Source organism: Macaca thibetana, chromosome 15 (assembly GCF_024542745.1).
Source record: "Macaca thibetana thibetana isolate TM-01 chromosome 15, ASM2454274v1, whole genome shotgun sequence".
In the NCBI taxonomy this organism is placed as follows: Eukaryota; Metazoa; Chordata; class Mammalia; order Primates; family Cercopithecidae; genus Macaca; species Macaca thibetana.
Genome location: NC_065592.1, coordinates 80,764,211 through 80,781,654, shown reverse-complemented (window position 1 = coordinate 80,781,654; position 17,444 = coordinate 80,764,211). Strand labels below are relative to the sequence as shown.

The 17,444-nt window shown below is 37.1% G+C and overlaps 1 protein-coding gene across 2 annotated transcripts in view; it reads right to left on the bottom strand.

Moving 5' to 3' along the window:
* The window catches only part of PGM5 (phosphoglucomutase 5), a 180,145-nt gene that overhangs the window by 148,788 nt on the left and 13,913 nt on the right, over nucleotides 1-17,444 (bottom strand). For both annotated transcript variants that reach the window (XM_050761744.1, XM_050761745.1), the window contains 3 exons: nucleotides 9,674-9,836; nucleotides 3,495-3,641; nucleotides 461-586 (listed from right to left, as the gene is read on the bottom strand). In XM_050761744.1, coding sequence (XP_050617701.1) covers nucleotides 461-586; nucleotides 3,495-3,641; nucleotides 9,674-9,836 — 436 coding nt within the window. The remainder of the gene's footprint in view (nucleotides 1-460; nucleotides 587-3,494; nucleotides 3,642-9,673; nucleotides 9,837-17,444) is intronic.

The following is a 17,444-nucleotide window of genomic DNA, read 5'->3' as shown; positions in this document are numbered from 1 at the left end:
AATGCTCAAAACTGAAAAATCAACAAGAGTCTGTATATCCATAATATTTAATGATAGGGAGACAAATACAAAAAAAGAAACAGCTGAAAAAATTGAAAAACTTTAACTCTGGAAGGTAAATGGGAGAAGACAGAAGTTGGGTACAGATTTTTTCATAATAAATCTTGAACTACTTGACTGTTTAAACTATGCCATGCATATGATCAAATAAATAACAGTTTTACTATACTGCACACTCAAACATGCATAACCTCAAACTCATTTGTTCAACTTTTGTTTTCGTTTACATCCAAAGACAGAAATAAGGGTCCTGAAGTTTTCCAGAACATTCCAAACATCTGAACATACACATGTTGTGTTAATATCTATGAATCCAACTTTCCTCGTAACCGCTGAAACCCAACGGGTGTAGAGGTCTCAATATTTCCTGCCCACTGATTGGAGAAAACCACGAGCTTACCTCCATGCATTGCATCAACGCGAATCTTCAGTTGGCTGGGCCCAGTCAGCAAACTCTTGATGGCATGAAAGTCAAAGATGGTCCGAAGGAGGTTGAGATAGATATCCACTGGGTCCACTATCTCCACTAAAGATAGAAAAACAAAGGAAAATGTCATTGACTGTACCCATGAAAGATACTTGGAAGCATAAAAAGAATCACTACCTTAACAGCATGAAATTCTGATCACAAGCCCATCATATCCCTAGACATGATGTGGGAAGTAAAGTGCCCATTTGTTGACGAAAATCACAAATCAAGGCACAATCAAGATACTACAAACTTTTCAAGTGCTCAGTGGGTATAAATGATACCGAGTTATAAATTCTTCTTTGCAAGGAAAAAATCAACCACAAGAATAAAGATAAAAATGTGCCCTGTTACTCCTGCCCCCAGTTCCCCGCCCCCCAAAAATGCACACAGCACACATCTCAATGTTTAGAGGCATTTTGGCATATCCAGTTGCCTTTCCTGTGGGGGCTGGCCAAAGACTGACTCAGCTGGTATGAAACAATCAGCAAGCGACCTCAGTAGTGACCCCTATTTTCCAAATGCCATTGTGCCTACCAGATTCGAGTGCAGAATTGGTGATGAATATATTTCTGAGTTTGCATGAAACCTCATTCATGCCCAATCTCCACCCAATTTCCAAGTGAATGGAAAATATCTAGAAATTCTCATTAAACACAAATGCTCTCCAGCTTCTAGCACCACCCAGTAACCAGGAATCCAAAAAGTTTTTGACACGTATTTGACATACCAAAAAGCTCAGAATACATTTTTCATACTTGTCAATCAGTATATAACTAATGCTCAGAAAGTACTTGTCCAAGAAGTGGTAAATCAATTCTTTACATGCTAAAATTTGTCTAGGAGCCCTGCTTTTTTAAATTCATAGCCAAATTTTGAAACTTAGGTATATTGTTTTCAGATTTTTCAAATACATACTACTTTGAAACCCTGAAATGCTTTTAAACTTGCACTGAAGATACTACCAATCCGCTTTCAATAATTTTTAGTAAATCCAGGTGTGATATTTAATGGATGAGATCTTAATGTGCCATATAATATTATCCCTTCATCTGATCAAATACATATCTAAAAATATTTTTTCTTGCACTTAAGTCAATGTAATCTATGTGCCCATTCAAATAATTATATTTGTAACATGGGTACTTTTTAATTATCTTTTTACATGAGGAGCATAATAGTCTATAAAGTAATTAAAAATTAATCCATATAAAGTGTACACCTAACAATGGTTAAAATGGTAAATTTTGTTATGCATATTTTACCACCATAAAAAAATTAATCTGTAAGACAAAAGTTTATGCCCTGAGTACTTTGTAAGTTTTACTCACTCTACATTATAGGATAATATTTTTGACAATTTCTTTCTGGCTCTTCAATTCTTAAACCACTTGCCTAAATACATTTGGTATTTATAATAGGCAACACACAGTACCAAACAAATGTGAAAAACGAGGGAGCAAGAAGTCAGGAAAAATTGAAAGTTCACATCAATTAGTTCATGCTCTTGACACTTCAAAGTGAAATGCAAAGGAATTATTTCTACTTAACACAAGCTTTGCTCAACACTTGAACCAGCAAGAATACAGCACATAAATTATCCCAAACGATTATCTCCAAATTCTCGGAAGCCAAGGAATCCCTCTACCCACCTCCTGGTATCAGTAACATTTTAGAAAATTCATGCAACTAGCAATGTGGCTGCAGCAATGAGCCTGAATGAGAGCTCACGAAGATTTGAGTCTCTTGGACAACTATAAAAATTGTGAAGATACCAAAAATAAGCCCAGTCCTTCTAACCTTATGTAATTAGCATATTGAAATCATTTTGCTTAATATAATGTACACCTTGCCTTTAATTGTCCAGCCATCCCATGCGTGTGCACGCATATGCCTGCGCATTCTCCCAGCTAGATTAGCAAAAGCAGGCACTGTTGCTTCCAGTTATTATCATGGCTCTCTGTAAATTTGTGCTCATTACCTAAGCAAACAACTGACTCAAAACCTCTCAAGAAAGACTTGGTAACATTGGGCCAATACTGTGACCCACACACAATCCATTTAAAGCTTTTCTCTGTCCCTAAAATATCACATGGACACAAACCAGGTATTTCATCTTTTAGGCTAAGTTAAATTACTTCTAAAATGAGGATACCATCTTAATACAAACTGTATCCAAATTTATAGTAGCACTAAAAAAATAAAACGTGTTAGATCTATTGCTATTTTATGCCTTCTAGGAAAAAGCAATAGGATAAAATATAAGGGGGAAAATGATATACACACACATGTTATTAATGTTGTCATATGGTTTAAAATTAATCTATAAAATAAAAAAACTATTGTCTGAGTACTGTAGAAGTTATATTTGCTTTACAACATAAGATAATAGTTTTGACAATATCATTTTGGTTCTTTAATTTTTGAATCACTTGCCTAAATATATTTGGTAGTTACTGAATTCCTTTGTAAAATCTCCTAACACAGTGCTTGGCATAGGGTAGGTGATCAATAATTATGCATTCAATAAACTGATGTATAATTATTCCAAGCTTGGTTATGGCTTAGAAAAGAAACTCCTACCTTTCATGAGAAATTTAATAACCCCACTGACTTGTTAGGTTCCTTCTTAACTAAGGCATTCCAGCATCTTCACCTTAATTGCTTAGACAAGTTTTGGCAATTCACAGCCTATTCTTGGAATGTTATAATGAAGTCAACCATAAAATTTTTCCTATATTGAAAATGATACCAAGTTTGGGAAGTGGTTTTTGAGAGTTTCCAGTTCTGAATATCTTGGCTGCTCTCATGTCTTCTCTCTACACCACATTAAGTTTACACGTATTTATCAAGAGTCACCCCTGAGATTGACAATGCAATAATTTTCATGAGTGTACTTCCCTACAGAAACCAGTCAGCCCCATCCACGTGGTTACTCTGACTTGTTCAAAATAAAACCTGTTACCTCTGAATGGTTTGAATTTGTTCTCTAGGTCAAATTCTTGTCTTCCTAGTCGAGATAGGTCGATTCGGAGATCAGGACATATAGCATATTCCTCAATCGTTTTGCTGATTTGGTAGATTTTGTCTGAGACAACATCGGGTGCAGGACCTAAAATTTGAACACCAAAAATACACGTTTTTAAAAGTCTCATGAATTTCAAACAGAGAAATGTTACCATCCTCCTCCACCAGGCAGAGAAAGATTCATTTGTTCTCTAAACAATGATCAATGGTTCACAGTTCTATTAGCCTTGACATTTCTTATACTGTACTCATCCACCTTGGGGGAAATTTGGTCAGCCTCACCTGTTCTATGTAGACTAACAACGCATATGTTTGTTTATTTGTTTTAATCCACTTCTAAGTAGTGACACATCTTTCCTAAAAATAGTTTCACACCTGCCAGGGAAACCTGGTTACGTAATCAGCTTTATTCAGGATATGAGACACAAACAGGATATGCATTTGACAGAAGTGAGGGATTCCAGATTTACACTGCAGCTTCCCCAGTGCACCTAGAAGAGGAAACTATGCTTTCTCCTGCTGCCTAATTGATGTGTGAGCTTAGCAGGGTAAGTTAATTATTTTCCCCAACTCACAATCTCTAGTCACTTCCCAGTTTCTAAAATGAAGCTCAACTAAAAATAAATGATGCATTTCCTCGAAAGGCCAAATTGACAAGTAGTATTAGACTTTAAATAAATTGAACATGAAATCAATACTTGTTCATCTTTTGGGATTTTGCTTTTTTTTTTTTTTTTTTAACCTTGTATATCTTAATACAAGCCATTTTAGATTTTTGTTTTTTTGCAACAAGGTTGAAAAACAAATAAGTAGATTGAAAGATCTAAAGTATAAATAATTGACAGATGTATAGCTTTCTGTATGAATCTTACTTGTCAACTATACTGTAACTTTCTACTGAACAAAAATTGTTTCTTGATTTTTAAAATATCTCAGTCCTTAGAACTGCATTGTCCAATACAACACAATAAAAGTTACTAGTCACATTTAGCTGTTGAGCACTTAAAATGTGGCTAGTCGAAGTGTGCTGTAATTGTAAATACACACCAAATTTCGAAGAGTTAGTAGAAAATGCAATAGATTGCATTAATAATTTTTATATTGATGACATGGTATAATAATATTTTAGATATAGTAGTTTAAATAAAATACAATGTGAATTTTACTTGTTTCTTTTCCCTTTTTTAATGTGGCTACTAAAAATTTAAAGTATGTATGTGACTCATAACATTTTTCTCTTGGACAGCGCTGCCTTAGAGTGTAGCACCATCACCGTATCCCAATAAATGCTCATAAAAAAGAACAGCAATAGTCCTAGTTTAGTAAGTGGGAGAGAAGACAGCCCAGAACATTTTACCAACAATTTTCTTGTTGTGTGGGAAAAGTGAAGACCTCAAAGAATAAACATAGCCCTTTGCTTCACTCCTTACCATTTTTTACCCTTCAACGAAACTTAAAGAATAGGTAGTCTTATTTAGTTTTTGCATTATTTTATGCTTGCCAGATTACAGAATGCATGAATATCTCCCTCCACTCCCTACACCCCAGGCACCACACTATGTTTTTGGCTGTGTCCATCATTTTCAAGTCCCTGAGTTTTAATGCCAAAGCACACTGGTTTCCAAAAGTAAAGCAAGTACTGTCTCTCTAGATAGTTGTCTGTGATGCCGTTTAACCATCCATGTTGATAATTTCAGAGTTCATCAACAACTTCTGAATTCCTTGCCAATTTCTAAGTTCTCTGATGTATATCTTCCACTCCAACGACTTTCATCATATGCACACCAAAAATATGTACAATTATAACATATATTAAAATAATTGTGTTTTAAAGGATACAGCAAATCTACAGGGACTCATATAAAAATAAATTTTAAAATGTTAAAAAAGAATACCCAGAGATTTTAAAGTGCATAAAATAAATGAAAAATTGAAAAAGCTTTTTAATTTGAGGTAGTCCCATTTATTTGTTTTTGCTTTTGTAATCTGAGCTTTTGATGTGATATCCAAGAAATCATTGCCAAGGCCAATGTTCAATAACTTTTTCCCTATGTTCTCTTCTAGGATTTTTATGGTTTCAGATCTTACATTTAGGTCTTTTATTCATTTGGAGTTTATTTCTGTGTATAGTATAAAATAAGGGTCCAATTTCATTCTTTCACATTTTTGTTTTCCCAGGCACCATTTATTGAAGAGGTTTTTTTCTTTCTTCATTATATTCTCTTGGTGTCCTGGTCCAAAATTAGTTGACTGTATACGTTCTGATTTATTTCTGGGCTCTCTATTCTATTCCATTGGTCTATGTTTCTGTTTTTATGCCAGTATCATACTGTTTTGTCTTTACTTTAGCTTTGTAATAATATAATTTTAAATCAGCAATTGTGGTTCCTCCAACTTTTTTTCCTCAGCAATGTTTTGTTTTTTTGTGGCTCCATACAAATTTTAGTATTGCTTTTCTATTTCCATGAAGAATGTTATTGAAATTTTGATAGGGGTTGTGTTAAATCTGTATATTGTTTTGGGTAGTATGAATGTTTTAATAATATTAATGTTTTTTGATCCATGATCAATGACCACAGGATATCTTTCTATTTATTTGTGTCTTGTTCAATCTCTTTCACCAATGTTTTATAGTTTTCAGTATACATTCACCTCCTTTGTTAAATTTATTCCTAAGTATTTTTTTGATGCTATCATAAATGGAATTGTTTTGATAATTTTCAGCTGGGTCATTATTTATGTATAGAAATGCTACTGGTGTTTGTATGTTGATTTTGTATCCTGCAACTTACTGAATTCATTTATTAGTTCTAAAAATTTGTGTGTGTGTATCTGTGTGTGTGTGTGTGTGTGTGAGATCTTTGGAATTTTCTGTATTTAGGATTATATTGCCTATAAATAGACATTATTTTACTTTCTCCTTCCCAATTTGGATGAGTTTTATTTATTTTTCTTGTCTGATTGCTCTTGCTAGTACTTCCAATACCATGTTGAATAGAAATAGCAAGAGTGGGCATCCCTGCCAGGTACTAAATAGTGGAAAAGTTTTCAATTGTCCCCAGTTGATTATGATGTTAGCTGTGGGTTTCTTCAAAATGGCCTTTGTTATGTTGAGAAACTTTCCTTCTATACCTAAAGTGTTAAGAGTTTTTGTCAAGAAAGAATGCTGAACTTTGCCAAATGCCTTTCCTGTACCAATTGAGATGATCATATGGTTTTTATCTTTCATTCTGTTTAGCCAGTCTTGCATGTCAGGGATAAATCCCACTTGGTCTTGATCCATAATTTCTTTGATGTGTTGTTGAATTTGGTTTTCATCAATATTTATCAGAGATATTGGCCTATGGTTTTCTTTCCTTACAATGTTTGTCTGGCTTAGGTTTCAAGGTGATGCTGACCTCATAAAATGTGTTTGGAAGTATTCCCTGTAACTCTATTTTTTGGAAGAGTCTAAGAAGTATTGGTAATAATCATTCTTTGAATGTTTGATAAAATTCAGCCATGAAGCCATCTGGTCCTAGGCTTTTCTATTTTGGAAAGTTTTTAATCACTTCTTCAATTTTTTATTTGTTGTTGGAGTGTTTAAACTTTGTTTCTTCCCAATTCAATCTTGATAGGTTATTTTTTCTAGAAATTTATCCATTTCTCCTAGGTTCTCCAATTTGTTGGCATAAAATTGTTCATAATAATCCCTTATGACCATTTTCATTTCTGAGGTATCTATTGCAATGTCTCCACTTTCATTTCTATTTATTTGAGTCAGCTTTTTTTTAGTGAGTCTGGCTAGGAGTTTGTAGATTTTATTTTTTCAAAGAACCAACTTTTGATTTTATTTATATTTTCTAGTTTTTCTGTACTACATTTTATTAACTTCTGTTCTGATCTTCATTATTTCCTTCCTTTTGCTCACTTTGGGTTTAGTTTGTTCTTTCTTTAGCTCCTTAGGGCATAATGTTAGTCTATTTATTTAGATCTTTTTCCTTTTTTAATGTAGGCATTTATTGCTATAAACTCTCTTAGAACTGGCTTTGCCACATACTGTAGGTTTTGATACATTGTGTTTCCATTGTCATTAATCTCAAAATATTTTTTAATTTCCCTCTTGATTTCTTCTTTGACCCATCTTTGACCCATTAGCTCGTCATAAACATGTTGTTTAATTTCCACATATTTGTAAATTTTCCAAGATTCCTCCTGTTATTGATGTTTAGCTTCATACCATTGTGGTTGGAAACAATACTAGACATGATTTCAATCTGTTTGAATTTGTCAAGATTTATTTTGTGGCCTAACATATAGTCTATCATAGAGAATGTTCTATGTATGCTAGAGAAGAATGTATATTCTGCTGTTGTTGGATGAAAAGTTCTATATAGGTCTGGTAGGTCCATTTGGTCTAACGTATAGTTCAAATTTAGTGTTGTCTTGTTTTTTGTCTGGTTGATCTCTCCATTGTTGCAAGTGGGGTACTGAAGTCCCCTATTAGTGTTATATTGCTGTATATTTCTTCCTTCATGTCCATTAATATTTGCTTTACATATTTAAGTGCTTCAGTGTTGGATGCATATATATTTAAAATTGTTTATGTCCTCTTGATAAGTTGACCTCTTTATCATTAAATCATGACCTTCTTTGTCTCTTGGAACAGCTTTTACTGGAAGTCTGTTTTATCAGAGATCAGTATAGGCATCTCTGCTCTCTTTTGGTAACTCTTTTCATGGAATATCTCCTTCTATCCCTTTACTTTCAGTATATACCTATTCTTAAAGTTTAAAAATGGGTCTCTTGCAAGGCAGCATCTAGTTGGATCTCGTTTTTGATTCACTCAGCCATTCTACATCTTTTGATTGGAGAGTTTAACCCATGTACAAGCAAGGTTATTATTGATAAATACTTACTCCTGCCATTTTGCTAATTGTTTTCTGGTTACTTTGTAGATAATTTGTTCCCTTATTCCCCGATTGTTGTCTACCTTTGTGGTTTGGTGGTTTAATTTTCTGCTTTGTGGTTACAATGTTGTGGTTTTTTTTTAAATATTCAACATGAATACACTTTGTTTGGATAATGTGTAAAACGTCTGCAAGGAGGGATAGATAAGTTTTCCCTTCAGAATGCACTGTTTTGCCTGGGATCAGGAATAATTTATAATGGTAACTGTTGCTGGTTAAAATTTGGCTCCTACCCACATTCATGCAAACTCAGTGTTCTAGATTTAAGAGACTTGCCAAGCAAATGCATGGTCCTTAGATGTATCCTGATTTGAATAAAACAGCTATAAATAATAATAATGTTATTTTGGGGATTATTGAAAGTTTTGACTATAGATTAGTTTTCAGGTGGTATCGGAGAATTAGCATTATTATTGTTAGGTATGTTAACATGGTCATGCAGCAATATGTCTTTCTTTTTAAGAGAGGCATACAAAAATATTTGGGTGTGAAATGTTCTTATGCTATAATTTGCCTTAAAATTCTTCAGAAAAAAAGATAAGCAAAATAGAAAAACAAGATAACGGGTACATGTTATCTATTTCTTAATCTCCCTATTTTTGTGTGTGTTCAATTTTTAAAAGAAATTTATCCTCATACATATATTCCACCCCCTTCACTAAGGACCCCCAAACTATAAATTGCTGTAAGTAAAAGAAAAAGTGAAATAATTCTATGATTTTGAGAGAATGTCAACACTGTAGGAAAATGAAAGCCCAGGATTTGGGCTAAAAGTCATTAATCTGACCCTGATCAACCCTGTGGCCTTCAGCAGTAACTCAGCCTCTCAGGCCTTTGATTTGTTCATGTGTAAAATGAGGGTCATTGTCATTCAGACAACGACCTTCAGGGTATGTTTTAATTTTAACATTCAGAGTCCTTCCATATCAGATAAGCATCAACTATTCAGTTGTTTGTGTTGAGGAGTATGGGGGACCAACAGACTCCCCAGATGGGTTCATGAGCCCGTTATGCCACTTCCTTGTTGGATTACTTTGGGCACCTCACTAAATTTTTCTGAGCCTGGTCCTCTTCACCTTGTTTGTCTATCATCAAAGGGTCACTTTAAGACTATAATAATATAAGAGGAAAGAAATCGTGATTATTAAGCATATTCTGAACCACATACCTCCATTGGCAACATTAAACTTCACTCCAAACTCGCCCCCTGGTCCTCCAGGGCAGTGACTGGCTGTTAGAATGATTCCACCAGCTGCCTTGATCTTCCTGATAATGCAGGAGACGGCAGGTGTCGACAAGATTCCATTCTGTCCAATAATCAGTCGTCCAATCTAAACCATCCAAAAAAAATAAAATAAAATCAATCCAGTTGCTTGGGATTAAAGGCATTTCAATAGGAAAGTGCCCCAGGCTCTGTTAGCATACAGCCAATCTCTTGACAAAAGGAACAGAGTGGGCTTTAGATTAGGGGAGGCAGAGTAGGGGGAGCTCTGACATTGTCTCTCCTTTCTAATGTCTCTAAGACCATTTGGGGCACCCACATCTAGTAGTCAATTATTAACCTGTAAATAGGATATGCTTCATTGATCTTCAGTAGTTTGAAACATCTGCTTTTGATAACTGAGGGATTAACTTGAATCACACAAGAAGTTCTTAGTTTGGTACTGACTCAGAAACTATGCCTGTACACATGCCAGAGATTACAAGAAAAAAAAAATGGAGTGCTTCTCTGCTTCTTCTGCTTACTCTAACTTAGAACAAGCTCAGAAAGCAAGGGGACTGATTTACTACAACCTCATCATCTGTAGGCATGTTTTAACTGTAATCTTCAGGAATGACTGTTCTCCTGAAAGTAGGAATTCTCTTTCTGCTGTTAAGTGACAGCATGTGCTGGAGGCATTGGAGAAATTACCCAGTCATGCTAAGTAGAGATCTGGAGGTCATCTGTGGATGCAACCAGATTCTTTCTAGAGCTACAAAACTGACTTTTTAAAAAGTCAGCAACACAGCCCTGAAGAACATTTATTGCTACACTTTGTTTTAAAATTGGATTCAATAGCATCCAATCTAGTAGTTCTCAATATTTCTACAAAATAGAATCCCTTATGAAACTTTTTTAAATCCCAGTACTCAGACTACATTCCAGACTGATTATATTGCGATCTCAAGAGCCCAGCATTAGTAGTGTTAAAACTCCACAGGTGATTCCAATGTTCAGCCAAGCTTGGTAATCAAGCCCCCTTGTTACTCAAAGGGCTGGCAGCATGGGCATCACCTGCAAGCTTGATAGAACTGCAGAACCTCAGCTGGGTGTGGTGACTCACACCTGAAATCCCAGCACTTTGTGAGGCTGAGGTGGGCAGATCACCTGAGGTCGAGTTCCAACCTGGCCAACATGGTGAAACCCTATTGCTACTAAAAATACAAAAATTAGCTGAGCATGGTGGTGCACGCCTGTAGTCCCAGTTACTCTGGAGACTGAGGCGAGAGAATCGCTTGAACCTGTGAGCCAAGATGGCACTGCTGCACTCCAGCCTAGGCTGCGGAGCGAGAAGGAAAGGACAGGAAATGAAAGGACAGGACAGGAAAGGACAGGACAGGACAGGAAAGGAAAGGAAAGGAAAAGAGAAAGGAAGGAAGGAAAAGAAATAGGAAGGAAAGAAGGAAGGAGAAAGAGAAAAGAGAGAAAAAGAAAGAGAAAGAAAGAGAGAAGAGAGAAGAAAGAGAGAGAAAGAAAGAGAAAGAAAGAGACAGAATACCGAACCTCAAGGACCACCCGAGGCCTACTGAATAAGAACCTGTATTTTAATAAGATCCTCTCCTCTCTTTCCAGATAATTCATTTGATAAGTACTGATATAACCCACAAGCCAAAACAAACTTTAACATACAGTCCAACAGCAAAGTTGCCCTGGCACCATCATTGCTAGAGGTCAGTCACCGACCAAATATAACAATCAGCGAGATCAGGGGAAAAAAAGATACAGAAGAGATTAAACACACACACTCACACACACACACACACACACACATCCCCCCCACCAAAAAAAAAAGCTCAAAAGCAAAGCGGTCTTGGGATGATTTAGTATGGAAATCCACAAGATCCCCAGGCTACATATTTTCAAGTAGAGGAGACAGATTATAAACAAATAGGCAATAATAATAATAGTTACTAGTGGGGTACATATTAGAAAGAAATTAGACTGCTGTAATAGAGAATAAAGGATGTCAATTTTAATAATAACATAATAATAATAGCTAAAGGAGCTTAGATTTTATTCTAAGTACAACTGGAATTCATTGAAAGGTTTTAAACAGTGGAAGTGACCTGACTGCATTTTTAAACATCATGTGCTGAGCAGCCCAAATAGTCCTATTAAAAAGGAAGTCACATCAAGTCACTAAAACATTCCAATAGCTTTCCTTGTCCCCCACCAACTCAAAACAAAGCCAAAGTCTTCACTGTAGTCTACAAGGCCCTACATAATCTGACCTCCATCACCTACCATTCTCCACTGCCCTCACTCTTCTGTTCCAGCCACAAAGGAACAGAAGAGCTATTCCTCAAACACACCAAACATGATCCCGCCTCAGGGCCCTTGCATTTTCTTTTTCCTCTGCTAAGAATACTTGCCCAGATATTAACATACCTGCCCTCTAACATCCTTTGGGTTTCTGTTTCAATGTAAACTAATCAGAAACAGCACCCTTGACAGCCCTATATAATACTGTAGCCAGAAGTCCCTAACTTTTCTATTGTTTCCTATTTCCTTCACCCTGCTACAAATTTTCTGGATCACACATATTGCCATCTAATATTTTCCATATTATTTATTTTCCCACTGTATGTAAGGCCCAAGGACTTTTTTTTTCACTGCTATATCCCAAGAACCTAAAACAAATCTGGCATGTGGTAAGTGTACAATAAATATTTGTTGAATTAATGAATGGAGAATAATGAATGAATGATGAATGGCTTCTCTGGGAGAAATACCTTGAAGTAGGGCAAGAGCAGAAAGAGGAAGATCAGATGGGAGACTCTTCAAGTCGAGTGTTGACAGAGTCTTGGACTAGGCTAGAGCCCACAGAAATGAAAATTAGTCATTTGGTTTGAGATATATTTCTGGAAGGAGGATGAACAGAATATGAGGTGGACTGAAATATGGAAGAGACGGGCTGTGGTAAACAACCTCCAAAATGGCCCCAGTGGTCCTTGCCTTTTGGCATTTGTGCCTTTGTGCGGTCCCCTCCCACACTGAATGGTGCAGATCTGGGTAATCAGTATATATTGCAGAAGTAATTGTGTGTGACTTCCGTGGTGAAGCCATAAATGGCATGGACACTTCTGCCCTGCTCTCTTGGACTGCTCTTTTTGGGAGAGGCCAGCCTCCATGTCATGAAGACGCTCAAGAAGCCCTGTGAAGATGAAGCAAGGCCGGCCAACAACAGCCAGCACCACCTTGCAGCCAAGGGACTGAGCCATCTCACAGTGGATCCTCCAGCCCCCGCCAAGCCTTCATACCACCAAACCCATACCAACATGTAACTGTCACTTCATGTGAGTCCCCAAGCCAGAATACCCATCTCCTATCTCATAGAAATGATGAGAGATAATAAATATATGTGCTCACACATATTACCATCTAATTTTCTACATTATATGTTTATTTCTCCACTGTATGTAAGACCCAAGGACTTTTTTTTTCACTGCTATATCCCAAGAACCTAGAACAAACCTGGCATATGGTAAGTATACAATAAATATCTGTTGAATTAATGGGAAAAAATGAATGATTAATGGTTGCTCTGGGAAAAATACCTTGAAGAGTGGCAGGAGCGGAAGGAGGAAGATCAGATGGGAGGCTAACAGCCAGCACCACCTTGCCAGCCAAGTTACTGAGCCATATTGCAGTGGATCCTCCAGACCCCACCAAGCCCCAACTAAGCCACTAAGTTTCATGGTAATTTCTTACACTGCAATAAATAACTAATATAGGAGCAGTGAGAAAAGGAGTCAAGAATAATCTCAGCTTTCTACCTTTCATAACTTAATGGATAGTGGTGCTATTAATCAAGTCAGGAAAGAGAAAGGACAATAATTACCCCTATATTATTATCCAAAGTCACGATGAATTATTTTCCATATGGTCTTGCTAAAATTTATGTAGTCATTCAACTCATTTTATTGAGTATCTACCAGGAAACAGGTAATATGGAAGAACCTTCTGATATAGAACTGAATATAATTTAGCCACTGCCCTCAAGTAATAAGTCTGGAGAATCAAGAATTTGAAAAATATTGTAACTTTTGTTCAAAATTTTCTCTCAGCCATTTAAAGGGAAAATTTTGAAGATTGTATAGTGGTGACAGACTGGGATAGTAGTCCACAAAAACTTAGGATGCACTTTCATAGCGCAGAGTTGATGCTGAGGAACAGCTGCCCAGCCAAGGGCTACATTTTCTAACCCACCCTTGCATCTAGGTGTGGCCACATGGTGCATTTGGACAATGGGTGATAAACTAGTATGAGAATGAGAACAGAAGTAATGTGTGTTTCTTCTAGGCTGAGGATATTAGAAAACAGATATATCATCTCTACACTGCTTATTTCTCTTCCTACAGATTCAGTACAGGTAATCATGTGGATCTGGGCAATGCCAGAGTCACAAGGAAGGAAGGAACCTGGGTCCCAATCCCATTTGGTAGACAAGAGTCTTTGCCCACCAGGGACATCCTCATTGGACTATTGTGTGAGTGAGAAATAACGTTCTATTGTTTTTAAGGCAATAAAAATTGCCTACATTTCAGGTTTATTTATTACAACCACCCGCATTTTCTTAAGCAGTAGCGAAAGAAACATAAGCAATAGTTTAATGCTAAATCAAAAATATCAAATGCAAAATTATTTTATGCTATTACAGTATAAAATTATGCCCACTTTGGGGCAAGGACTTAGAAAAATGCAGAACTAAACATGTAAAGTTTGTTAAGTAGGAGAGATTATAAATTTTTATCTTATTAAATTTCAGTTATTTTTGAAAAGGCAATATGCATTCTGTTTAAGAAGGTTAAAGTGAGTAATTACACTTGAATAAAGTTTCAACCTGAAATATTTTAGTTATAATTGGAGAATTAACAGAAGATTAAATTCTAGATATACGGAAATTTTACCTATGTGAGATCTGCTCATTAACCCATCAATACCAGAGAGAAGAGGTATTGCTGGATGTTGTCCTATCATCTGAGGGATAAGTACTGGAGGAGATGTGAGAGTGGGTGATGGGGCTTCTAAGGTAAGACACAGAAAATTGTGAAGATATTTGTATCCCATATGGACACTCACCAAATGGTGACCTAGGCAGAGGAGGATTTTAATAATAGGATGACCAGTTCTGTGGATGTCAATAAGTGTCTTTCCCCCAACCATTCCTGTCATTGTCCAATGGGCTCATGAGCAAAGTGGCTGATATGGTTTAGATGTTTGTCTCCTCCAAATCTCACGTTGAAATGTAATCCCCAGTGTTGGAGGTAGGGCCCAGTGGGTGATGTTTGGATCATGGGGGCAAATCCCTCACGAATGGTTTATCACCATGCTCTTGGTGATAAGTGCATTCTCACTCTGAGTTCACATGAGATCTGCTTGTTTAAAAGTATGTGGACCTTCTCTTTTGTTCTCTTGCTCCCACTCCTGCTGTGTGATATGCCTGCTCCTACTTTGTCATCCACCTTGAATAAAAGCTCCTTAGGCCTCACCAGAAGTCAAGCAGATGCTGGCACCAGGCTTGTACAGCCTTCAGAACCATGAACTAACTAAACTTCTTTTCTTTATAAATTACCCAGCCTCAGGTATTTCTTTATAGCAATGCAAGAATGGTCTAATACCATGGCCGTCATGGCAGGGATGAAGGCTATGCACGGGCTCAACAACATGGACTTTCACTCACCAAGGCTGACCTGGCTATGGCCACTGCAGAGTGCCTACTCTACCAGCAGCAGGGACCAACACTGAGTCTTCTTATGGTACCATTCCCCAAGTGATCAGCCAGCTACCTCGTAGCAGATTGGTTAATTTGGGCCACTTCCATCACGGAAGGTGCAGCACTTTGTACTTAGTAGAATAGACACAAAGAAGAGGAGATATGAAGACCAATGCAAAGACTGGAGTGATGCAGCCACAAACCCAGGAAGCCAAGGAATATATTCTGCTGCCAGAAGCTGGAAGAGGCAGGGAACAGATTCCCCCTAGAGCATCTACAGAGTGTGGCCATGCCGATAGCTTAATTTTGACTTCTGGCCTCCAGAACTGTGAGAGAATAAATTTCTGTGGTTTTAAACCACCAAATATGTGGTAATTTGTTATGGAAGTCCTAGGAAATGAATGCAAAACTTGCAACCTAACACAAAGTTTGTATTAGCTTCACAAGGCTGCTATAACAAATTGCCATAAACTTAGTGGCTAAAGGCAATTAAAATTTATTCCCTTATATTTCTGGAAGCCAGAAGTTCAAAATCAAGGTGTCAGAGGGGCCTGCCTCATCAAAAGGCTCTAGGGGAGGATCCTTCCTTGCCTCTTCCAGTTTCTGATGGCTCCACATATTTCTGAGCTTGTGTTCACATTACTCCAATCTCTGCCTCTGTTTTCATGTCACTTTCTTCTCTGTGTGTCTATGTCTTCTCTTCTGTTCACCGCTCTCTGCCAATTATCCCAGGATAAATGTCATCAGAAAAGGTATGGCTTTCAAGATCTAATCATTGATAAAAAGAAAGATAACTTTTGGAAGCCCTTTTGTATAAAGAAAAAGCACCCAACTTGAAGTTAAAAGGCATAGGTATGAGTCTTGACTCTACCCCTGACATAGGATCATTTAACTTCTCTGAGGCTCTATGTCTTTATCTGAAAAGCCAAGAAAGAAGAGGATTGCTAAAATCCACCGAAGATCAGATTCTACAAACAAAAATTCTTTGTTAAATTAACTATGACACAAATTATTCTATTGTCTTCCCCAAATCCCACAACCCCCTCCAACATTTAAAATTCATCTTTAGATAGCAGATTATCCCTTAAACTACCATTTGACTCTCTGAAAAAGTTCTAGAAATACTATCCTCTGTCAATGCAGCAGACCGCTACCTTTCAAGGAAAAAATGGTTTACTTACATAATTAGCCTTAGTTTTGTTTACAGCATTGAAGCAAGCAATATCTGACTTTCATTCCCCAGTGAAATCCAGACCACAGCCCAGGGAGGACCAAGCCATGGCATTCTGCTGCTCCCCACTGAATGTCCCACACCATAGGGTCTGGCTTTGGCTGGAAGAAGGGCAACTTCACCCAGTCCTCCAGAAGGTACACACACCCAGGTAGATGTTACTGCCACTAAGGGGCATTTCCTTCAACTCCCACATGGAAAAGGGGGCAAAGTGGACCCTAGTCCACTGTCACTCACACACACACACAGGAGGCACACAGATACACATCCCAGGATCCACATCTATCACATATATGAACATTATCACACAGACCCTGCAGACACATCTGTGAGGCATATGCATTCCCAAACACACAGACAGACTCAGGATGAATTTGTTCCTACCCAGCTATGACTTCTAAAATGCTTGAGGAAATGAACACATAGTAGAAAGGAGTGTGCAATTATTTCCCATGATGCCATTGCTTAAGAACTCTTTATGTCTGTCCTTCTAATGGCACCAATGCCTCCCATCAAGCCTTAAACCTCACCTAAATTATGTCACTGGGCTTTTTCACCTGCAAATGGGCATAGTAGGTGCCAAGGGAATCAATATGCCCTTTCACATGCCTTAGACCAGTGTCCCAAGAAAGATAAAATGTTATTCTATTCCTTTACATATTGTGCCATATACAACTATGGTTTTTTAATGATCTTATTTCTGACAGCTGTATTTCTTCAGAACATCAACA